The sequence below is a fragment of the Mesoplodon bidens genome, assembly GCF_964165515.1.
Source record: "Mesoplodon bidens genome assembly, contig: HAP1_SCAFFOLD_240, whole genome shotgun sequence".
Classification (NCBI taxonomy): Eukaryota; Metazoa; Chordata; class Mammalia; order Artiodactyla; family Ziphiidae; genus Mesoplodon; species Mesoplodon bidens.
In genome coordinates, this window is record NW_027671802.1 from 613,328 (window position 1) to 638,854 (window position 25,527).

Genomic DNA, 25,527 nt, shown 5'->3' on the forward strand with positions numbered 1-25,527 from the left:
TTTGCTGCTGCCAAAATAGTAGCCACTGTGGGCAGTCTGCAAGATGGCATCTTAGGTTTCTGAGGAAGAAATTAGAATACACAAAGGGGGAAATAAGTGTATAATTATATAATGTAGATTTCATATTTAAATGTCTGGGAAAAGCAATAATTAGTTGGCTTTTGGTTTTAAATGGAAATAGCCACTCATTGGAAAATAATTACTCTAATTTCAATTCATTTTACTTTAGGTCATTCTGTGATGAAAACAGTTACCAAACAAGTTCTCCAGATAGAAGGAGTGCCAAGTCAGAGGTATATAGCATGTTTCAGTTCTCTTGGAAGAATTTCTCTTTAATGGCTTGGTTTTCTTTCTTTCTTAAAAGAAAATTATCAAGGTACTTTCTGCCATCTTAAAACTAAGATTTTAGTCAAATCAAATGGCTTTTCTGTTTTTGAAAATGTTGTGTGATGCTTTAATTTAGGTTCCCAGATATGCAGATTGAAAACCTTTTAACTTTTTATTTTCTGTAACATATTATCGTTAGTCACAAATAGTCTTTTTTTTTTTTTGGTGATAAGAATGAATAGCAGGAGCAGCATTTGTGAAACCAAATCTAATATGAAACTGACTCTTTCTTGTGAGTAAATTTGAATATTGAAACAGCAAAACAATAAGGTTTAATAAAAAGCAAAATAAATTGTTTATGTTTATGATCTGCCAATTTCCCAGAAAGGGTTTTGTGGTGACTTTAGTTATATACCAGATACATTAAAATCACCAGTGGACAACACATCTTTTATTCAGGTGCCCTCTGAAAGTTTTAAAAATTTGTTGACTTCATATCAATGAACGGTCCACTTTAAAATGGTTAAAATTATAAATTTTCTGTTTTGTGTCGTTTACCACAATTTTTAAAAAATGTGTTGTTTGAAGATTTTTGGGTTTTATAAAGGTATTAGCATAAAAATGAAAAATTTAAAAGACCACCTCTAATCCCATTATCCTATCAAGCAATATTTACATTTTAATTTTCTCTTCCTGCTGTCTATAAACATAATTCCACATAGCTTCAATATAATTTGCCATTCTTATCTTTTCATACTAAATTTAAATTCTGTGATTCATAGTTATACTTTTTAACATTGCATTCACATGGTTTCATTGAGTAGGTCAATTTTTTAAATTGGTGAAAAATTGGAAATAACCTCAAATAAACTATTGTAAACATCTTCATAAATACAGCTTTTTTTTTTTCTACTTCAAGTTGTATGTTTTTGATTCTCTATTAATCAACTTGCTTGGACAATAGTGTATTAAATAAGTTGTTAAGAGTGTTTATGAAGTCAAAAAAAAGCTTATGATCGTCTGCCAATTGTTATTTCAAGAGTGATATTTTATTTTTTTTAAGGTGAAAATTACTTGCTTTTATTTATTGTTAAAACAACTTTATGAAATGATTTGCAATGCAAAATGTGGAAAACTGCTTTGAATAACTGGGAAAATAGCTACAGCATGGGAAAACGTATGTAAACAAACTTCACTGCCACCAAACTAGCATCTACTAATTTATCTCAGATGGCATCACAGAGTAGCAATGGCAGCTTCTGGTAAACGGAGAAACAGCAGCAAAGTCCTGCAGTGAAGCTGTGATTAATTACCAAACTGAACTGTTCACTCCACTAATCCTACAACTTCCCTACATTTATCTGTCTATACATTCCTACTTACTACAGGACAAACACCCACCGAAGTGGTTCCAAAAAACAAATGAGATAGAAATTCACAATTATAAAACAAATCCAATAGAAGGCAGTGGAGGAAACTGGGAACTACTGCAAAGTTTTACTGTCTAGTCCAGGTGATGAAAACAAAGTTTTTCTTTCAAGGCTGACCACTGTCAGGAATGAAATTAAGTATCAAAACTCTCCTCACTTCTCTAGGAGTGATTCTAGCTCTTCTTGCAAAGAGCTGAGCTGCTCCTTTTCTCGGTCTTCCTTTTGTTTCAGTTCATCCAGCACAGCCTGAAATCTGTTCTTGAGAGCCAGGTTCTCCACTTTCATGATGAGATCCTCCTGTCGCTTTGCCCTGTCCTGGGTCTCTTGGAGCTTGCCTTTCATGTTATCAATCTGTTTCTGAATTCCCATAACCAGCTGATTAGTTCCCTCGTTTTCTTGGTGGTGTTCATCTGACTCATTTAGCTTGTGCTGTAGCTGCCTTTCCAGATCTTCCTCAGTGTCAATGATGTTTATATCTTCTTCATCTTGATGCTGTGTCTCATCTTCATCTTCACTGCTGCTGCTGAGGTCATTGAATATCTCCCGAAGCTCATCATGTTCTAATGAGTCATGGCCCTGCCTGTGGCCAGACATTCCTGGGGAAGAGATATCAAGGCCTTGACTTTCTGCTTCTTTTGTTTCATCTTCAGCAATTATTTCCCAACGGGTACTGACAGCTTCAGCATCTGTGCTCAGCAACCGCTTTACTTCTTTTTCCACATCTGGAGACTCAATATATTTCTTCTTTGCTGTCTTACGGAACCTTCTCTTTCTGACATTTTTTAGAGGCAGAGTAATTCCATGGTTCCATATGAACTTTTTCTCTTTGTCCTTATCCTTTTTCTTGCTTGCTTTGGGATCAGCAGTGGCAACTGGTTCCTCAACAGGAGGATAGAGATCACCATCAGCTGTACAGACAAGCATCTGAGAGATATCAGCTGTCTTGTAAAAGGTTTTTTTATCAATGGTTTTCAAACTTTCCATAACACATGGCAGATCTACCAATTTTGACGCCAATGGGACCTGGTCCACTCTGACAATTCCATGACGCCCATCAGGGTGTAACTCAATTGTCAGTCTGTCCTTCAGGTTGACATGACCAGACTGTATCGCCCGCCTCACAGTAGAGGCATACTCCGGAGGTAGGCGTAAGATAAACTGGCTCTCTACTTCGTGAGGAGCATCATCTTTGCTCTTACTCATCTTTACTTCTTTGTGACTCAGTTTTTCTCTAATAACCACTTGTTGCACTAAAAAATTTCAGCTATTTCAACAGAAAGACCAGTTCTTTATAAATTGACGTCTTTAATTACAAAGAGTTCTAGGTAGAAGAGCAACTAAGCGTCTATTCGGAATTAAGTTCCAAGTCTTTCTAAATATGCTGTGACAATACCAGTCGTTAATGACGCATTGCCTTACTCAGGTCCATTTAAATCTGTTAGCTGCAATGCCAAGTTCCAACCTCTAGATAGAGGTTGTCCTGCCGCTGCAGGACAACGCAGGGAAAGCAAATGGCGGCTCCTACGGAATGATTTTCGGCACAGAAAGTAAGGCTCAGCAGATACTCCCAATCCACAAACTCTCCCGGAACAAAGATACGCAAAAAGCGGGGCGTAGTGAGCTCTCTTCGCCTCGGGTACTTACAATCCAGTGACGGTTATAAGTCCAGTTTCTCCGGACAGGCGCGAGCGGGAAACGAAGCCACTCAGAGAAAGGCGGCCGGGAGCCGAGAGTCTCCTTCCGAATTCCTTTGTTCTTCCCGGCACTTGGCAAAGCGATCCGCTGATTATCGGTGAAACGGCTGAGGACGGGCAACGCGAAATCTCGCCAAGAACCGCAGCTCCGAACGCCAGATTCTGCAACTCCGCAGCTCAGGCGGCCTCCGTCCGTTACAGCAGACCTAGCCGAGAAAAAACAGCTGCGTCACCACGCGAGACCGGCAGCTGCTGTGAGTCGCAACACGCCTCGGGCGGAAGTGCGAGCTGCCCCAGCGCGCGCAGGCACAACGTGCGATTAAGCTATCCGGCGTCTTGTCGTCTCGCGAGAACTTAGCCTTAAAGGGATGAAGACTTTCGCCAAGAGCTGTTGGTTTAAAAGTATTTAGAGGAAACGGTTCTAAGAAGGACATGGATTCTCCCGCGCGCCTCCGCTACCCCCTCCGCTAAAGAGAGTGATATTTTAATAATCAAATAGTACATTCAAAGAAGTTAAGATTTGTGATATCACACTAATTAGATATTATTATTAAAAATTTATATCCTATGTAAAGCATTCTTAAAATAGCTACATTGACTTTTGCTATGATATTAGAAATGGAAGGATATATAAATAAAACATGTATATGTACAACATATTTGGAATTCTGTAAAATTAGTACAGAATAATAGGGCATCATGGAATGAGAACAGTTAAACATTTTTTTTTAGTTAGCATGATTAAACAAAGTGGAAATGTAACTGCAGTATACAAGCTCATTGAGCTCTTTTAAGAGTAATTTTATTTCTTGGGCTTTTTTTTTTGTATTTGCCTCAGTTATTTGGAGACATAGAGGTAAGGCAAATCAGTATCTGGGTATATACCTAGATCCAGGTGAGTATAGGGGTGAAATAATGGTGTGAATTGTGTCACATTTATATTGTACTTATGTATGCCTAATAAAAGATGGGAACTTTTATTAGAAATTTTTTAATCTCCTAACAAGAAAAGTGTAATTTAAAAAAATTTTAATACATATATATATATATATATATTTGTGTGTGTGTGTGCGTGTGTGGTACGCGGGCCTCTCACTTTTGTGGCCTCTCCCGTTGCGGAGCACAGGCTCAGCGGCCATGGCTCACGGGCCCAGTCGCTCCGCAGCATGTGGGATCTTCCCGGACCGGGGCACGAACCCGTGTCCCCTGCATCGGCAGGTGGACTCTCAACCACTGCACCACCAGGGAAGCCCTCCTATATATTTTTAAGAGGCATGTAAATCACAGAGGATCGTGTGGTGATTATCAATAAGCTACACTCTATGAAATATTTGTCCTATATTACCGCATACACTCCATTTTACCCTGCATCCTAATGCTGCTAAAATATAGTAGAAAGCAGCAGCATAGCACAGGGAGATCAGCTTGGTGCTTTGCGATGACCTAGAGGGGTGGGATAGGGAGGGTGGGAGGGAGGCTCAAGAGGGTGGGATATGGGGACATGTGTATGCATATGGCTGATTCGCTTTGTTGTGTAACAGAAACTAACACAGAATTGTGAAGCAATTATACTCCAATCAAGATCTATTAAAATAAATAAATAAAATAACATAAAATATAGTAGCTTTGAAGGATAAATATAACCATTTTAACCTATGATGTTTGTTTTCAGTAAATTCAAATTAAATATTTAAATGTGAATTTTAATATATGGCTTGTTCTAAGTAAAATATTAACACGTAGGTCTAGTTTTTGCAACCAAATGTTTCCTATAAAGATACTTGCCTCTTTACTACTGAAATATAGGGTAAGTCTCCACATTTCACTCTTTCATCCAGTGGGTTTCATTTGTTTTTTTGTGCGTTTTCTATATGAAATCAAAGGAGCAGTGAAGGTTGACAGGCTTATAGGAGGGTAAAATTGACTCACCTACCCCCCAGCAACTTGCAGCCTTATAACTTGTATTGTTTTTCCATAGAAAAATTCATCTTAAATTTAACTTTTGGTCTACTTCTGAAGATTCTGTTTGGCAGAAGTCATGGGTGTATCTGTGTTTCTGTGTCCTTGAGATTCAGAAATGCCAAAGGTGTTCTAAGATTCAGGAAACTTGAGTGTTTCTGCATGATACATAAAATGTATCATACTTTGGGATTTTTTTTAAACTTTTATTTTTGCATTTCTGCACATCTCAATACTTTTGTTTTAGTTAAAATAACTTGTTACTGTAGAGAACTTATGTTTTTTAAAAATGCTGGCTTATGGAAAACCTTTGTACAAAACCGATCCTCTTTTTAATGGGCTTGGCATCGTTGTCAAGTGCCTTTTTGATTCCTTTCGACGTGTGCACGTGTGACATTTGCTCTGTAGACCTCTGGTGCATCTTGATTCCTTCTTTTCATGCTTTGTCAAACGTAGTCTTGGCCGCAAAGAAGCCTGTAAGTAATGGAAGGAAATACTCTGCTGGTAAAGAATGTTACCCTCCTGAAGCGCTACCACCTGGAGTGTCTGGTTTCCGGCCATTGTGTCCTGCAGAAAGTGCAAAAAGCAACAGGTAACCTGTTTGCATTCCCTTTTTCAGTCATTTAGAGTTCTTTATTTTGGAACTTGTATTATGTGGGTGGTCTCTGGTATTTTGTGTAGAGGAAAAAAGGTAACTCACACATGGCTTCTGCCTAATGAGCCCTCTAAGGAAGAAAAATTAAAAGTAATTGGGAGTTTCAAGTTGTTTCTCAAGTGTCACAACAGAGGTAACTCCGTGGGAGTCTTGAGGAGACTAAAATGATCACCAATTGTGCATGTGAGAGAAGTTTGATTAAAGGCAGGTGTAGTTGAGCGAAGCCCTACAGCACAGAAGTAGGAATTTGGATACGTATGAATGGGAAAAAAGACATTTTAGGCATGGGAAATAGTTTAATGCAGAATGGATGAAAAATGTGCATTAGACCTATTCTAAATCAACTGGCTTATTAACTCAGTAAATCAGATTTAGTGAGTCAAACTAGCATTAGCTGATTTCTTATCCAGGGGATAGCTGTTCATAGTAATTTTTGTCACAGAACAGTAAATAAAATGGTTGAATTATAGCTTTAGGCTTGCTAAGTGAAATAGATGGCTCTAGATGATCTTCAGGTGACTTACTTGGTAGTAATCAGGAAATTGGGGATTAACAATTGCTTAAGAAAACAAAGAGAATTGATTTTAAATAGTACTTGAAGTAGTTACTGTGTAAAATATCTGTTCAGTTGCTCATGTTAAATGGATGTTTCTAATCCCCACTGGACAACCGACTACTTTTTTGCAAATGGTAATGTGAATTGCTGTTGCATAAACTATAGTGTTGAATCCCCAGTGTTTGCACTTGAGTTTCACAGCTCTGTGGTTTCCTGTCTTCTTCCTGAGACACTTAATCGCAGGTCCATCCTCCTCACACAGGGGGGTAAATTAGAGAACGATTAATATCACCATTTAAAGAAGTGAGACTGAAATCTCAACCATCCTGAACATAGGAGCTGAAGGGGCCTCTCAGCAGTTCAGAGAGTGATTACCAAGCCAGTAGGCTGAATTCTGTTCTGTTTTCTCCGTAGCAGAGCCCTCCAGGTCCTTGTTTTGAGCTTATTTATTTTTATACACAATTCTGTATGGATACTGTTCATACTACTAAATAGTTGTATTAACTGGGTTTAACTGGTGATGTATTTACATGAAGATCTAACTTCGTTTTGTTGCTATCTTTTTAGGGGCTTTCTATTCATCAAAGCTCGTGATGTATGTAATCAGTTGGTGGTGTGTAGCTATCATATTTATGATATATAGGGCTTGAATTGGGAAAGGTGGATGGTCATTCTTCTTGCTTTTTAAACTGACAGAGCCTTACATGAAGCATTTCCCTCTCTGAAATAAATCCATGTAAAACATGTTTGGTCGCTCTCCCAATGCAACTGTGTATTTGTGTGGATTTAGTGCACACCTGGCAGCCTTGTGGTTATGTCTGTAAACAAGGAAGCCTGTTTTCCAGTCCGCAAATCAGCTGTTACCCAGTGAAACGAACTTGACTGCCATTTCTGACCCCTCACATGGAGCTGTCATACTCAAGAATGTTCACATGTTTTCAAGAAACGTTGTTTGCGGGCTATATGTACAAATTCCTGATCTGAAAGCCAATATAAAGCAACATCTCCCAAACCTCTGCTCTCTCACCAAGACCACACACATTCCCTCGCTTATGGCCTCGTGGCAAGCTAATACTGTCAGTATCAGACTCTCCTTCCCAGTGGTCTTGGGAGACTGCATAGTTGCTCTGTGAAAGGCACCACTGCTGAGGTTGAGAGAAGAGCATCTTGGGTGTCAGTCCTGGCCTTGCATTCCCAGAGAGAGGGGTGTGCACCTCGTTCTCCTGTTAGGGTTTTCCTATGCTGCAGGGTTTGCTGCTTGTTGTCAAAATGATGTCCTAGTGACTTGTCTTCTGCGTGGTTTATAATCCCAGCACAGTTCTTTATGATCTGTAGACTTTTATGGGGTTGTGGCCAGGTCAGTTTTTAAATGTTTGGAAATGTCCTATTGAACAACATTGCAGTGGCAGTGAAGCTTGCTGGGAGAATTGTTGCCCTAGTTTTGGCTTAAGGGTGGTGAGAAGATGAAATTTTTGATGGGTCAGTTTTAGTTGTGTATGTGTATGTGATTTATTTTTTTAAATTCTAATGTCTATTATTCACAGCTTAGATATGTTGACTTCCTGATTATTCATCAGTCCCTTTACTGATGTATTTTCCTCTGAAAAACTACATTTTCTTCCAGACTGTTTTTGTCTGATGGTGAAGAATAAATTTTTCATTTGCAGTATAAAGTTGATCTGAGAAAAAATGTTTACCTTGGATCTTCACTTGGCTTCTGTGAAAGAAACTTAATAAAATAATATGGGCAATTCCCATTACTAATCCTAACCACGTACAACAGAGGTCTGTACAGTAACATAGCAAAAATAAGTTCCTGTACTTTTACTTAGTCATTGCCTGTTTTACACTAAAGAGCAGTGAGAGACATTTATAAAGAATGATACTTCAGATCACTTTTGTTAAATGTCCTCTAATATTTGGATATTTGGTATCTGGCTTGTGTTGTCTTTTATACAATCTTGTCTTCTTTCTTTGCACTTTAGTGTAACAACTCTGTGGTTTCCTATCTTCTTCTTGTGACACTCAGGTCCATCAGAATTTCCTGTGACTGTGACAGTAGGGAGTCCTTCCTCCTCAGAAATCTAAGAGGTCGATGATTCCTCAGAACGTGTTCAGGAAGAGCCAGAGAAAATCCGTTTGAAACAAGAAGCATTGCAGGTACAAAGTTATCACTTTAAAGCTATAGAGAAGATTATTTTTCAAACGGAAGGCTGATTGCAACACAGCACAGCTTGTGTGAGGGTTCTGTTTTCTCCTCCCACCTGCATTGTATCCCCTTGAATGGTTCCTTAAGCTTAGACCAAGGTGAATGGTGGACATTTGAACTCTAAGAAACTAAAATCAAAACATGTCGTTAGTAATATATTTTCCTTTGCTTAGAAGCTTAGTATTTTAGATTTAGGGAGAAGCTTAGTGATCATAAGATAAGGAAATTGAGTTCTGAATGAATACAGTCAGCTGATTCAGTGCTCTTGTTTTACAGATGAGAAAATAGACGGTTCTAGTTGAACTCTCTTTTTATAAGAGGAAAATATGGCCTCATTTTAAATAAAAGTAAAGTTGAAAAAAGTTTTGATGTTGATATTCTCCTCTCCTAAAATCAAAAATATCAAGAAGCTACATTCTATTACCAAATAAACCTGACCTCTAATGTCATTCCATACTTTTGTTTGTATGGACAGAAAAGAAAAATTGATTTTCATAAGAAATTTTTGCACCTCAAAATTAATATATTTATTTTATTTCAACTTTAATGCAGAGCTGAACATTTCTAGTAAATAAAGGAACACCATTTGTGGGGGACCTTGTCTTTGTGCTACAAAGTCCATGTTTAATTTTTTCAAATTATTTAATATGATTTTCTCTTCGTATGAGACATGACACTTGACAGGTTTCAGAACTAATTATCCCATTATTGTAGGACTACGGGAACTACTCTTTGATTTTCAAAAGAGAAAGTTAGATTTTTATTTTTTAATTAAAATTAATGATAATATAGAGAAATTTTAAGAAAAGAACTTAGAAAATTATGAAATGTTAGAGTAGGAGAAATCTATAGTTCATGTAGAGTTACTCCCTTTCGTTTTATAAATGCGCACCTACAATTTGTAGAACGTAAGTGGTTTATTAGTAAATGGCAGAGTATGACTAGACCCTAGAGCATCTAACCCGCATTCCTTGTTATTTTAGATGTGGTGTATTCATTTCCTTCACGAATAGACCATGAGATTGTATTTGTAAAAGCAGTAATAGACAGTGGGGAAGTCCAAGAAGTTTAAACACTGGGACCACAGAATAGCAGATTCAGAATGCACTGAGAACCCTTTTAGCTCTTCTCTGTTTTGACAAGACACTACAATGATGGTATCAAAGTGTTTAAGTATATATGCACACAACTATCAAGAGATTTCAACATAGTTTTGAAAGAAGACAGGTGGAAGAGTGTGAAACTGAAGCAGTAGAACAGAGGAAAAGCATCACCTAGAATATGCACAGGGACCACGTGCAACTGAGGAGGATTCTGACCCCACCTGAAAAAGTAGCCCCATGCTCAGGTGCGCATGTAGGAGAGAGGGTGGAGTTAGTTAAAAGTGTGACCAATAGGGGAGCTCATTGAAGGGATGTGTTTGGAGGAGTGGACTCCCTGCCCCGCCCTAACCCTCCTGAAATGAGATGATTTCATTTTGAAGACAGTGAAACTGGCGAGAACTGGGGCAGCTACTGTGAGTTTTTACACCCTAGAAAACTGTTTTTGGGGGAGATCCTGTTACAGTTACTCCCCGCTTCTTCCTGCATAAGAAGCCAATCAATCGTTGACTTCAGGGAGCTTTCTGCGCTCATTCTTAAATAGAAAATAAGTGTCATTTGCCTGTTAGTTGAGTAAAGCTTACAACATGAGAGAGGGGGAAAGAGTGCAAACATATCCTAGTAGGACCAGGGACAATTTAGGGCACAGAATAATTTAAGAAAAAACCCTAATTAGCATCCTGAGAGAGGTTTAAAAAGAGCTAGCAACTATAAAATAAGACTAGGGTATTAATGAAAAGGAGAATGGTCAGAAAGCAAGAGAGGTCTCCTGGAAATGAAAATATGGTTGCTGAAATAAATTCAGTAGGAATTTAAAAAATTTCTCAGTATATAAAAAAGAAAGACACAATGGAAAATGTGATAGAAATATGTTAGAGAGGCTGCATCTGGGAGATCCCACATGTTACTATTAGAAAGTCCAGACCCAGAAAAAAAATGGAGGGAAGCTGTCAAAGGGCAACAAAATTCCCCACAGCTGAAAGTAGACATCAGGCCTCAGATTGAAAATAGTTATGCAAGATGAGTAAGAATAGACTCATACCTAGGCACCCTTCATTGTGAAACTTTCAAATACTTAAAAAATAAATTAAAATAGAATAAAATACTGAGAGGATACATCCATTCCAGAGAGAAAAATACTGGTCACCTAAAAAAAAAGGTTACAATCTGACTTTATCATACTTGTCATGAGCACCATGGATCCTGGAAGGCATTAGAAAGATACCTCCAAAGTTTTTCAGGCACATAATTTTCACCCTAGGGGTTTGTATCCAGCCAAACTATCAGTCATAAGTGGAGGCTGAAGAAGATATTTTGTACCCAAAGAAATTTGAAAAATTGACCTCCTGTGCTACACCTTAAGCTATTTATAGACATAATCCAGCAAAATGAGGCAATAAACCAAGAAGGAAGGTAATAGGGGATTCAGTGCAGATTGCAGCTAGTCTATAGTGGAGAGGCTTCTATTGATTGTGTGATTGAGAGCTTAGAAACACCTTGAGGCATATCGTACTTACTAGGTGTTAGGCACTGTTGGAAGGGAGGATGGAGAGGAAGAGGAGAAGGAACTTGAACTCCAGAGGAGAAAAGGCTATACGGACATAAAGCTGAAGCACACTGAACTATGGTTGATTTTTAACCTACTATTGGTGAGGAAGGGAAGAATCCACTTCAACTTGACACTATAGATGTCCCCCTTTTCAGTGACACACAGGGGTAATGACCACCTATCTAATTTGTTGTCCAAACCGGACCTTGTCCAAACTCCTTACACTTCATTAGTGTAAGGAGGCACTCTAATGCTGTAATATCAGGACAACAGGTATAAACTGGAACAGCCCAAGGCGGCTTGGGGTATGTGGTCACCCTGCACAAGGGCAGTGACACTGGCACAGTATGGAACGAGGTATAGTCTATACACAGAGACACAGTACATCTGCAGTGGGCAATATTAATTTCATTGTAATAATGGCAATACTGTCTTGGTTTGCAGCTTTTATTGCCAACTTGCATGTAATCACAAATAACTAAAGTAAACTATACTTAGTATGTATTAGTATTAACTTGGTATGTACTGAAATGTATTGTGTACTAGTATGTACTTAGCATATATTAGGCTCTAAGTGTTTTTGCATATATTAACTCATTTAATCCTCTGAATAGCCTTATGAGGTTGGTGCTAATATCATTCCCACTTTTGAGAGCAGGAAGCTAAGTCAGGGAAGGAACTTGCCCAGGCTGTACCTAATTTAAGGTTGGATCGAGGCTTTGAGTTTAGGCTCTCTGCCTGTTCTCTTAAACCTTACTCCGTACTGACTCTCAAGTAACAGAAGACTTAACTGCACATAGAACAGAATATAAATTTCAACTTTGACAACGTAACAGCTGGGTTTGGAAGGTAGACAGGAGGTAGAAAAAAGGGAAGATGGTAAGAATGTCCTCATTTTACAAAGCGTGACGTTGAGAGAGCTTCTAGTTGATCAACAATGTAGGTTTTTAAGTATATGACTACAAGTCAAAGAGATCATGAGCAGTGGAATAACTCATGATGACATAACTTTACTGAGCAGTGTGGACATAGGAAAGAGTGTAGAGGAACTAAACCCTTACTTATTAGTAAGTTAGAAAGTGAACTGATAACGCCTCCAATTTAGTGAGAAAATAGTCATGTAAGAGTATTACTTGGACATGGAGAAGAATTCAAAATAACAATAGTTGGACCTCCCTGATGGCGCAGTGGTTAAGAAACTGCCTGCCAAGGCAGGGGACACGGGTTCGAGCCCTGGTCCGGGAAGATCCCACATGCCACGGAGCAGCGAAGCCCGTGCACCAGAACTACGGAGCCTGTGCTCTAGAGCCCGTGAGCCACAACTACTGAGCCCACGTGCCACAACTACTGAAGCCTGCGCGCCTAGATCCTGTGCTTTATAACAAGAGAAGCCACCGCAATGAAGAGTAGCCCCCGCTCGCCGCAACTAGAGAAAACCTGCACGCAGCAACGAAGACCCAATACAGCCAAAAGTAAATAATAATAATAAAATAATAAAAAATAACAATATTTGATGTAAACCTCATAAAAAAGGAAATCCATACAGCCAGTAAACACAGAAAAGTGTACGACTTCATGAAGTAATAAGTGAAAAGTGAGTCAAAACCAAGGAAACTACATGTCAATCAGATTGACAAATACATAAATAAAAAGTCTGGTAGTATCAGGTATTGTAGACCTGAAGTACTATGGGAATCTTCTACCCTGTTTATACTGGAGTATAAATCGACACAACTACTTTGGAAAGCATTTAGCCCTCTCCATCACCTGAAGGTATATAAATAGCCTGTGAGCCAGCAGCCCTCACCCCCGCCCTGTGTAAATGCACCAGAATAACGGGTACAGCAGGATTCCTGTCCATGATTTGCATTAGCACAAACTGAAAACAAACCAAATGTCCATTAAGAGTCAAAAATTAAATAAATGATGTGTATTTGTACAGTGGGAAAACTATCCAGCAATAAAATTGAATGAACTAGAGCTACAGGCAGCAATGTGGATGAATTTTTTAAACCAACGTTGAGAGAAAGAAATAAGATAGAAAAGACTTCATATACTATGATCCTGTACATAAAGTTAGATGTTGACACAACTAAACTCTTTTGTTAGGGATGCATGCAGGTTAAAGGAAATGACTGTCAAGAAGTGAGGTTGGTGTTTAACCGGGAAGAGGGAAGGAGCTTGTGATGAGAAAAGGATATGGGGGGTTTTTGCGATGCTGACAAGTATCAATACTTTCAGCTTCGAGTAGTGCTTATGTAAGTATTCTCTTTTTCTTTGTCACATTGACAGTTTTGTTCTGTGCACTTCTCAGTACACATATCGTATTTTACAATTAAAAACTGCATAAAGAATCGGTCGCTTCTTGAGTGCTGGATGTGGGAGTGGGATGAGACCGTTTCATTTGAAGCCCTTCACTACTGTTTGCATTTGCATGTTCATTCATTCAGCATTAATTGCACATATTCTATGTACCAAGCACTCTTCTAATTTTATATGTGTTTTAACTCATGTAATTCTCACAAGAGCTCTGTAATATGGGAGCTTATCTCCATTTTATAGATGAGGAAGTTGAGGCCTAGAGTTATACAACTTGTCCAAGGTTATGTAACTAATGGGTAGTGCCAGGCCCATTTGCCTCAGAGAATCTGAATATTTACAATATAATCTAAAAGAGAAATTTAATGACTAATTATAAGCAAAAAAATTGCACATTAAAGAAGATGACAAGTTTTCATCTATCCAGTTAGAGAAAAACACACAGTCTGTCTTTCACACACGTACATCTTATATGTATGTGTGTGGCAGGGATTTTCCTTATTAAGCAATTATTTATTGACCGTCTACGTTGTGCTAGGCACAGGTGCTGGGGATAAACACTTAATAAAATACACCCCCTATCTTCAAATAACTTGCACTCTAAGTGAGGAAGTAAGCCAACAGTTACAGTAGAGGTTATATACCAAGTGATACATCGCTGATGGCAGTGTAAAATCTCAGAAATCTTTTGGAAAGAAGTCTGGAGATAGGTACCTCAGAGCCTTAAAAATGTTCATTTGCTTTGATCTCAAACTCATTTTTATGGATTTATTGTAAGAATGTTATTCTCAATATGGAAAAAAGCCTTCATGCATAAAAACGGTTATTTTGTCTGATAATACTGAAAAGTTGGAAAGAATTTAAATCTGTAAAATGGTTAACCAGTAAACCCACTCAGTGGAATATTTTGTAGCCCGCACAAAAAAATCAAGGTTATGAATCCCCTGATTATATGAGAAATGATTGATTACAATGTTAAATGGAGAAAAGTTGAACATAAAATTTGATATCCAATATGATGGGAGCTTTGCCCCAGAAAAATCACCCTAGCTGGTGTACAGAAGGGTGGAATGGAGAGCAGATGGAAGGAAGGAAAATTATTCCAAAGCCTTATCATTAGTCTTACTTAAGTAATAGAATATCAAGCAATTTTACTTTCTAACTTTTTTGGTTCCATATTTCCATGTAAGGGACATGAATTCTGAATATTTTGTAGGAGGAGGGTACACTTTTTCACAAAAATTGAACACTGTGTTCTAATTCCCTCCATTAGAGGGAGAAACTGTTGCATGTAATTGCACTTTGATGTGCTATTTAGAACCAGTCAGGAATTTTAGTCTACTTTCCTCTGACCGTGCTGAGGGTTTTTTGTTTTTTTGTTTAGAATTTCTTTGAAATCAGTTTTAGAAGATTGACTAAACCATTATATTAAAAGTAGAGGAATTTTGCAATTTTTTCCCCTTTTTCCCCATTGAAAACTTGACTGGCTTTAGTAATGAAACATTAAAGAATTTGAAGTTCTTAGACTGTCAATTTTTTAAACATGTTCTGAATATAAAAATATATGTTCATTGAGCAAATGTTTGAAAACAATGAATAACTTCTTGAAGGAAATAAAAGCCACCTCTGCATGTACACACACCTAATCTGTTCTTTTGTCTTAAAAAAGTATCAGAAATATTTTGCCATGTCACTAACTACTCTTCTACATCAGAGAATTTGATTAAGCTTATGCATCATCTCCCAGGAAAAACGCACAGATATATTTTGAATGTAGCACTCCTGAAGCCCGTTCATGAACTCTGGTTGAGACCTCTTGTCATTCTCAGTGGCTTCATAGAGCATTCCTTCAGACGATGAGCTGTTTTTATTTAAACCAGTCCCAATTCGGAGGCTCTTAGCTTTCTTCTAGGGTTTGGTTATCAACAATCTTATGACATCATGTTGGTAGATAAATCTTTGCCCACATCTTTGATTTCCTTAGGGTAAACTCCTGATGTAGGATTGTTGTTAGGTACCAAAAGCTACTCTCCAGAAAGTGATACCAGCTCCTCTCCCAATGATGGCAGGTAATAGAGTTCCTCATTCTTTAAGTGATTGTTCAAAGCAGTTAACATGTATAAATATACCTTACTGTTTTCATAAGTATAGGTATTATGATTGTTTATCACTGCATAAGAAACCACCCCAAAACAGTGGCCTAAAACAATGACAATCATTTATTTTGTTCACGAACCTGGAGGTTGAGTAGAATATTAATTCTTTTACTACACTCTTACTGACTGAAAACAATACCTATTTGACTAGCTCAGAGTTCTGTAGGTCAGAAGTCCAGGCACAGCGTGACTGGGCTTCCTGCTCAGATACACACGGGAACATGTGGGTTCCCTCCTGAGAGTGTTAAAGCACGTGAAATTTAAGTGTAAGATATTGAGCCCCAAACATTGGATGTTCACCATAGTTTGTGTGGGCCACAGAGCTGAAATCAAGATGTCAGTCTGGCTGTGTTAGCGTCCAGAGGCTCTGGGAAAGAATGCCTACAGGCTTCTTCCGGCTTGTTGGCAAAATTCAGATTCTGGAGTTGCAGGACAGAGGTCCCCATTTCCTTGCTGGCTGTCAGTCGGGGGAGAGTTTCAGCTCCTAGAGGCCTCTCGCTTGCCTTCTCTGCCGCAGCATTGGACTTCTTCAGAGCCAGCAATGGAGAGTCTCCCTCTTGTCCCTTTTGTACTTCAATTCAGGAAGAGTTCAGGTCCTTTTCGTGGGGTGCCTGAGTAGGCCACATCCACCTAAAGTAATCTCCCTATCTTAAAAGATCAACTGATTTTGAACCTTAATTCCATGTGCAAAATCCCTTCACTACAGCACCTACATTTAGAGTTTGATTGGATAAGTGGAAGGTTTGTGTACTTCAGTAAGTGGTCATCTTGGAGGCTCTGTCAGAATTCTGCCTATTGCAAGCAGTGTCCCCACTTCAAGGACCGAAGTGTCTTAGTTCCTAAAACTCCTAAGATAGTTTATCAGTGTTCATTTTATTTCAGTGACCTTGGTGAAGGGAAGACTACCACCGCCGTGAGCAGGAATGGCAGCCAGCTTCCTGAGTCCACAGTGTGGCTCTGCTACTTAGTGGTGTGACCTTGGCTGTGCTGCTCTACTTACTCTACTTCTCTGCCTCTGTTTCCCTCATCTGTAAAATAACATGGAGTTAGTGATCGTTCTTTCCTCGTAGGGTTTTTTGTTTTATAAATTTATTTTTGGCCGCGTTGGGTCTTCGTTGCTGCTCGCCAGCTTTCTCCAGTTGCGTCGAGCGGGGGGCTACTCTTCGTTGCGGTGCGGTGGCTTCTCTTATTGCGGAGCACAGGCTCTAGGCGCGCAGGCTTCAGGAGTTGTGGCACGTGGGTTCTAGAGCGTAGGCTCGGTAGTCGTGACGCACAGGCTTAGTTGCTCTGCGGCATGTGGGTTCTTCCTGGACGAGGGCTCGAACCCGTGTCCCCTGCACTGGCAGGCGGATTCTTAACCACTGTGCCAGTAGGGAAGCCCCCTCTTAGGGTTTTGATGATTCGATTATTTAATACCCAGGGAACTCCAGGAACAGTGCTTGACTGTAAATTGCTTTAAAAGTGATTACTTTTTTAAAACATGCTTTTGAATCTGCAATTATGCAATTCAGGTATGCTAAGCAGGTTCGTTAATAGGACTTCCTGCTATAAAGAGACCCACAAATAAAAATAGAATTTTTCTTTCTTGGTCGTAACTTCTTATTTCTGACTTACTATGTTATATGCATATGCCTTTTATGGTGGGCTGCCACAAATTTATGTTGGAAAGAGTGGAATTTAAATAAATCTTTGCAAATTTGATAGATTTTGATCATTCATTTCACTGGCATGGTATGATATGACCAGTAGCAGACTAAAATCTGAGTTCACTTCTGGCTCTGCCCCTAAATCCTGATGAGACCAATAGCTGGAAAGGCTTTTGGATATTATACTATGAATTACTTATAATATTGACTCTGTTTGTTTAGGAAACCCTGGAGGAGTGCCTAAAGCAGTTAAAGGAGGAAAGAGTAATAAGACTGAAGGCTGATAGACGAGTCAGTGAGGTAAACACGTTTCATCTGCTTTTGAGAGTGTTTTGGTTTTATTTTGATTTGATTTTAAGCCATATACACATATTTTGTAAGCTTTAAAACTGTAATATGTTGCAAATCGGTGGTATCATATGGACTTTTGCATTTACTGGTATTTAGTGATCATATGATCTATATTCCAGAAAGCATGTTTTTAAAGATGTGAAAATCTGGTTTTGTGTATGTGTGTGTGTGTGTGTGCTTTTATACGACATTAGCTTATTTCCTGTTCATGATTCTTTGATTCAAGAAGGCACTTTCTGTGCATGTATTGTATATACAGTAACATAAAAGACATGATGAGACTCTCCTGGCAATGAATTAGGAAAGTGAATCATTTAAATAAATTTAAGATATTGGAAAACTTCTAAGAATGCAATGAAAGATAAAAATATATACTATGAGAATTACATTAGGTAATGTGCATGAAAGCAGGGCATAATCTAAAAAGTTCTATCTAAATATAATTTATCACAGGGTGAGTGTAGGGAGGAATTTTTGAAAGTGCATCCATTGGATTGGCAGACACTCATTCAATAAATGTTGAGTACCTGCTCATGTAAGGCAAAAGGGGCATCATGAACATTAACGGCCTTTCTGAGAAATACGAGAGTTGAGCTTACAGGGGGTTTTAAGTGCGTAGATGCTGAGCGGAAGGGGAAGAGTGCACGGGGGTGAATATGTTCAAGAAGCCAAAGAAAATATTGGTGATCGTACATTTAATAAATTGGGTTGGGTATGATTTAGGACTTTTAAACGTAAGCATTAGATATTTTACTCACTAAAGTTAATTCTTAACATTCATCAGAGTTGTAATATGTTTTGTTCAAATCAGATTCTATAATTCACTTTCTAATTTAAGGGAAACTTAAAGCAGGTCATTTTCTAATGTGGAATGAGGCTCCATTATGAATTGAACCAGTTAGAAATGTGATCTTTTGTGAAAGATCATTAATAAAACGGTAACTTGGGTTTATTTATATACCACCTAAGTGTTATATAGGAAACTTTGTTGGGTGCCTGTGGGCTTTGGTTATTATGTGATATGGTCTCTGTCTTTACTGGCGGAGGGTTACATTAATTATAAAATAATTCCATTTTGAGTGTTTTAGTTTTGTTCCTTGAAACTAGGCAAGACTACTTTTTCTTTGTTTGTTATTTTTTGGGGTTTTTTTTGCGGTATGTGAGCCTCTTACTGTTGTGGCCTCTCCCGTTGCGGAGCACAGACTCCGGACGCACAGGCTCAGCGGCCATGGCTCACGGGCCCAGCCGCTACGCAGCATGTGGGATCTTCCCAGAGTGGGGCACGAACCCGTGTGCCCTGCATCGGCAGGCGGACTCGCAACCACTGCGCCACCAGGGAAGCCCAAGGCAAGACTACTTTTGATGACAATGAGAAAAAATCATGTCAGACGTTTTCAGTCTTCTTGTATAGCTGGAACATGAAAATGCCCAGTTAAGAAATACAACTTTCTCTTTGTCTGAAGCCCTTCATGCCCACTCATTGACAAGCATGATCCTGGATGATGAAGGTGTTTGGGGCAGCACTGAGAATTCTTTTCAGAAGTTCCATGCTTTCCTGGTTCTCCTTAAAGATGCTGGGTTAGTTCATTTCTCTTCATGGCATTCTTCTCTTTGCGACTCTAATGGTAGTTTGCTGAGGAACTGGAGCAATTTTCATCACTTACGTGGCTATATTTAGCCAAATTTAGTGTAATTATAGGTAATATAGTTGACATTTTAAAATGAGGAATTAAATTTTTTAAGAAATGCAAATAGGGAAGCCTGCTTTGGTAGAGTGGGGAGCCCATTATAAAAGAGTAACCTGTAGACAGAGTAATTAGTAGGTATAGTTGTTTTGTAAAGACTAAATTAAAGGCAGTTTTCATTGAAAATAGTCGGGAATGCATAAGAATTTTCCTATCTTTCACTTCTTTTGCTTGTTTGATAAGTTTGAATTAAAGTTATCTTTGCCTTAGACATAAAAATGATTATTAATCTGCAGGGGAGATATAGGTCAGTGGTTCTCAACCGGGAGCAATTTTGCTGAAAGAGGGAATTGGAGATTGATAGTTGATGGAGTGGTGTTTTGTCAGTGAATGAATTGGTGTTGGTGTTGGGAAGGAAGGAACAAACACATTCTTGGAAACTGGAGGAAAGGTGGTAAAGAAGTGTAGGAATGGAGGTGTGACAGGCAGTGGACAGGGTGCATGGAACATATTGAAGCTTCTAGTGAGACAGTGGGATGTCTCCTAGAGGATGAATCTGGAAATGGCTGAGGATTTGGGGGAGAGAGAGGCTTGTAGTCTGGAGTAGGATGTTAGCTTTTAAGATTTTAGAAGTAGGGCTTCCCTGGTGACGGGGTGGTTGAGAGTCCGCCTGCCGATGCAGGGGCTATGGTTTGTGCCCAGGTCTGGGAGGATCCCGCATGGCGCGGAGCGGCTGGGCCCGTGACCATAGCCGCTGAGCCTGCGCGTCCGGAGCCTGTGCTCCGCAATGGGAGAGGCCACAGGAGTGAGAGGCCCGTGTACCGCAAAAAAAAAAAAAAAAAAAAAAAAAAAAGATTTTAGAAGTATTTCATGATTGTAAGTCTGGGGAAATCTAAACTGCTCTTCTGTGATTATAATAACCTTTGTCTTTTCTCCTTTCCTCCTCTCGTCTAGCCTTGGGCAGTTGGCCACAATGGCTGGTATAGATCAGTCAGATTTTCATTTACTAGGTCGTCCCCAGATGAATTCTCCTGTTAGTAGTCCACCTAAAGAAGAAAAGAAGGCACTTGAAGAAGGAAAATCAGAATCAAAACAGGGTGCCCCATAACAAATGCAAAATAGCCAAGTAAATGGACAGAACAGCACTTAATGATTCTAAGAGTGATTAGCAAAAAGGAAATGACCAAGTCAGCGAGAAAACAATAACGATCAGTCTCTAATAGTTCACATGCCCGGGAGCTAGAAGACTCTGGAATCCTTTCGAAATCTGAGATTAGTAAATGTGGGCCCATTTCATGATACTGTACTTTTGTAAATAAGGAGACTGGAAGTTCTTGAGAAAATTTATGAGTTAAAGCAAACTATCCTTAATGAAGAAAGAAGACATTAGAGAAAATATATCCAGATTTTAAATTGTATAAATGTCTATTCTGTTCATATTTTATCTAGGTTTCTATTTGTATGCAGTCAGCTTACAATGAAGGAACACTAATGAAGGTACACATACTGATATAATTTTTAAAATAAGTAGTCCAGACATAGCTAATAGGTAACATATTAGAGTGAATCACCTGGTTATGGGAATGGGAGGGGAAAACCTGTCAGCTTTTCCTCCAGCCTTACTTGGAGCCCCCATCAGCCCATCTCAGAGTGGTCTTGGGAACTGACAGCTTGAGAACACAGTCTGGTCACAAACTATATACGGTTTACATGTGCCTGGAGGATAGAAAAGACATTAATTATCCTACAGAATAGGGTTTTATTTTTAGTGAGGGAAAGGAAATGGGTAATAACTACCCCAATCACCAAAGTCTGAAAACGTAGCGGACATAGCCTTGGATATAGCTAGGTTAAGCTGAGAATCACTTGGCAAGATATAATTACAAAAAAAACTGGCTCTGAAATCTTCTGATTCATCAATTGACTGTGTTAATAATAAGATTACAGAGTAACATTGAAGTTTTGAACTCTACTTTTTAATGGTTGGCTTTGTTCATCACTGAATTTTTGTCTTGTCTTTTGTCTTCCCCTCCACTTCCCGAAAATTACAGGTGATGCTAGGATTCCTTTGCCTCTCGACTCCTTCCGTGTCCCAGCGTCTACTCAGGAGGCCTTAGAAACTTCCAAAGACAACCTGGGGGTCCCAGTCACAGAGCAGCGGCAGGAGTCTTTTGAAGATTTCATTGCTAGAACATATTCTCCTTCAGCAGACGTCATTTCTGGAACTGGAAGTCAAAGAAAAGAAGAGGAATTATCTAGAAATAGCAGGTCTTCTTCAGAGAAAATGAGCAAAGCAGGTGAATAGACCAAAAACTACTCTGCTAAGAAACAACCTGGGAAGGACCTGCATTCCTGCTCTGACTCACCTGTAAAGCAGAAAAGCAAAGGAATTGGGCAAAATAATTCTTTGGTTAATAAACCAATTAAAAGTGAGTCTTCGAGAAAACACATTTCTGTTAAGAAAGAGAGTAGAATAGTGACTGTGTCATCAAAGACAACTAAAAGTAAACTCAGTGTACTAGAACAGTCTGAAAGTGATACTCTTGGATCTGATTGTGAATTTCAAGAAAGCATCCATACTCTATCACACCTAACGTAGGTCTAAATCTTTTAAAATTATGTTTTTGCCTTCAAATTTTCATAAATTACTTATGTTATTATTATAGCATATGGTGTTTTCAGTTACTTGACTGGAAGCCATTAGAGAAAGATTTTTTTATCTATACTTTTTTATTATAATGAAAGTTTGGGTGTACTTTTCCTTGTAACACTTTGCACCATTCATTCAGCTAGTGTTTACTGAGGGCTTCATATGTACAGTACTTTTCTGGGTGCTGTTGCTTTCAGCAGTGAACAAAATAAAGCCTTTACTCTCCTGGAACTAGCACTCTGTGGTGGCAGAAAACATAAACAACAAAGCAGGCTAAGGGTTAAAAAGAGATGGGAATAATAAATGGAATAGTTTTACCATTTGGTTAAACATCAAACTATTATAAATCACACGGCCAGAAGCCATTGACATATTTTAATTCATAATAACCAGAGAGCCTCAAACATTTACCAAGGCACTTAACCGTGTTTATGGATTACAGCAACGCTCTGAGGTAGGGAACTCTTACCATCCCCATTTTATAGATGAACAGTCTGAGGAGACATTATGTGAGTTGCCCAGAATTACACAGCTATAAGTAAGTGGGAAGTTGCAATGTGACCCGAACCCATGCTCTTTTTTTTTTTTTTTTAATGTATGGACTTTATTATCTTTCATTTGTTTCTGATTTATGTGAGTTTTTTCTTTAAAGATTTTTTATGCTGTCAACCATTTTTAAAGTGTTTATTGCATTTGTTACAGTATTGCTTCTGTTTTATATTTTGGTTTTTTGGCCTCAAGGCATGTGGGATCTTAGCTCCCCGACCAGGGATTGAACCCTCACCCCCTCCATTGGAAGGCAAAGTCTTAACCACTGGACCACCAGGGAAGTTCCCCTTATGTGACTATTTTTCTGGCAATTTTTTTAAATTTTATTTTTTATTGACATACACTTGAATTACAGTGTTGTGTTAATTACTGCTGTACAGGAAAGTGACTCAGTTACACATTTATGTACATTCTTTTTCATATTCTTTTCCATTACGGTTTATCACAGGATATAGGATATAGTTCCCTGTGCTCTACAGTAGGAACTTTTTGGGTTTTTTTTAAATACATGCACTTTTTAAAAATAAATGCATGTATGTATTTATTTTTGGCTGTGTTTGGCCTTTGTTGCTGCACGCGGGCTTCCTCTAGTTGAGGTGCACATGCTTCTCATTGTGGTGGCTTCTCTTGTTGCAGAGCACGGGCTCTAGGTGCCTGGACTTCAGTAGTTGTGACATCCGGCTTAGTTGCTCTCTGGCATGTGGGATCTTCCCGGACCAGGGCTTGAACCCATGTCCCCTGCATTGGCAGGCGTATTCTTAACCACTGCGCCACCAGGGAAGTCCCACGTAGGACCTTTTTGTTTATCCATCCTGTATATACACCAGTTTGCATCTGCTAATCCCAAACTCCCAATCCAACCCTCTCCCACCCCCTCCTCCTTGGCAACCGCTAGTCTATTCTCTATGTCCCTGTTTATGTTTCTGTTCACACATAGGCTGTAACCAGGCTCTTAATTACTTTGTTATCCTGTTCCCTTGTTAAGAAGGGTTTAAGGAAGGCACAGAGAGAAGCCAGTGACCACTAGAAGTGCAAAAACAGTGGGGCTGTCAGAAAGCACACCTGTCTCCTTCCCCCATTGTGAGCAGAATTTTTAAACGGCAGAGTATGTAAGAGTATGTGATGACATCTCTGGATTAAATTATGTCTCCCTGGTAAAACATGTACAGATAAGTCTTTAGTTCAATCAGAGTGAAAGGTGAGATCAGAGAAAAGCTGGAGTGTCAGATTTCTTGTAGAAGGTCCTGCCTGATTGTTACTAAGAGGGCTACTACAGTACTAGTTAGTTCATTAGTCATGGGTTGAGTGTTAGAGGAGTGAAACAATGAGCAAGATGTAGTGTTGGCCCTTTAGCAGTGGAGTCAGAGGGGAAGACGCACAGCAGATGTCTCATCCTGCACGTGACCTGCTGTGACGGGCATATTCAGGGCGTTTAGTCAGTGTTTGTGGAAGAAGAGGGGGAGCCGTGAGGCAAAGAAAAGTCATCAAAAGGGGCAGTCCCTAAGCTAAGTCTTAAAGGACTCGTGAGAAACTGGTGAGTCAACCGGTGAAAGGCAAGGATACTCAAGGCAGAGTGGACAGCGGAAGTCCAGAGCCGTGAGTGTGCGAGGGGTGTGTTACAGAGCCACAGGCACAGGCTCTGGAGGATCAGTGCAGTGTCCCCAGGCAGCGGCAAGTGCCCCTAAAGGAGGCAGCGAGGAGGAGGAGAGCAGGTCTTAACCAACCATGTGCGTGGAGCTGGTTTCCTCAGAAAATAGCTAAGAATGGAAAGGACAAGTTCAGGTGGCATTTTAGACCACTGACGTCAGTATGGATGAGGAATCTGAAGAAGCCTGGAGATAATTATGCCCCACTCTTCTGAGGAGCAGTGCTTTATATTTTCAAGTGGGATTTTCACGCTGCCACCTCCTCTCCTGTCCCTACTGAAAGGTTTATAGGCCGGCAGAAGGGAGAACCTGGCTTAAGTAGAGTTAATCAGGTTCCTTTACTGTACAGCTTCTCGGGGCTGCTGTAGGCTAATGTTCATTCTGGATCGTCACAGCAGGCGTATGGTACACAGCCATCCTCAAAGCTATTTGACCCTAGAGTCCTTTTTTAATAGAATGTCTAACAACTGGTTCCACCGAAGAGCAATTTCGTAACTTCTAGACCAGGTAATAGCAAGAAGAAAGGGGTCTGAAATAAGGTATAAATGAAGGGAGGAAATAAGTTCTAATTGTATTTAGGAAATTACCAGCAAGACTTGACCTTGGGAAGTAAGGAAGAAGTAGGAGGCGGAGGCTGAACCCCCATCTGTGTGACTAAGGTTGGGTGGTGGTATCATTGAGTTTGGAAATAGGGGATAAAGAACTGAAGTGGGGAAAAGACTTTAGTTCTGGACATGTAGAATTTTGAAGCACCTGTAGAATTCAGAAGACAAACTGGTAGATAACTGGACATGCACGTGAAGACATGGAAAGATAAAAATTTGAATGTCCTCAGCACATATCAGCAGTCATTAAAATCATGAAAATGGATGAGATGTCAGAGAACTGTGAGTCCTGACAACGTTTAAGTGATAAGCAGAGGAAGAATTCTGGGAAGGAGAGAGGTGATAGAGATTCAAGAAGGAGGAAGGAGATGCCAGCGTCGTCCTTCAGAGACTGTGAGTGTCCATTGGATTTGGGCAGTTAGGTCCCCAGTGACCTGAGAG

The 25,527-nt window shown here is 39.4% G+C and overlaps 1 protein-coding gene and 1 pseudogene across 2 annotated transcripts; one reads left to right on the forward strand and one right to left on the reverse strand.

The window, feature by feature from the left end:
• Window positions 1-1,045: 1,045 nt before the first annotated feature.
• LOC308611027 (transcription initiation factor TFIID subunit 7-like) lies at window positions 1,046-3,131 on the reverse strand. The gene has a single exon (XM_081259976.1). The coding sequence runs from the start codon at window positions 2,958-2,960 to the stop codon at window positions 1,911-1,913; it is 1,050 nt and encodes a 349-aa protein (XP_081116102.1). The 5' UTR covers window positions 2,961-3,131; the 3' UTR covers window positions 1,046-1,910.
• A 688-nt stretch (window positions 3,132-3,819) lies between these two features.
• On the forward strand, window positions 3,820-23,703 carry LOC308611041 (centrosomal protein of 78 kDa-like; annotated as a pseudogene). The gene is made up of 7 exons: window positions 3,820-3,841; window positions 8,651-8,781; window positions 17,823-17,900; window positions 19,363-19,529; window positions 20,591-20,762; window positions 21,086-21,133; window positions 21,672-23,703. The product of its transcript is annotated as a centrosomal protein of 78 kDa-like (transcript).
• Window positions 23,704-25,527: the final 1,824 nt, after the last annotated feature.

What these genes read in the sequence shown, in the direction of transcription:
- LOC308611027 (XM_081259976.1), bottom strand. Translation starts at nt 2,960, where the DNA reads ATGAGTAAGAGCAAAGATGATGCTCCTCACGAAGTAGAGAGCCAGTTT.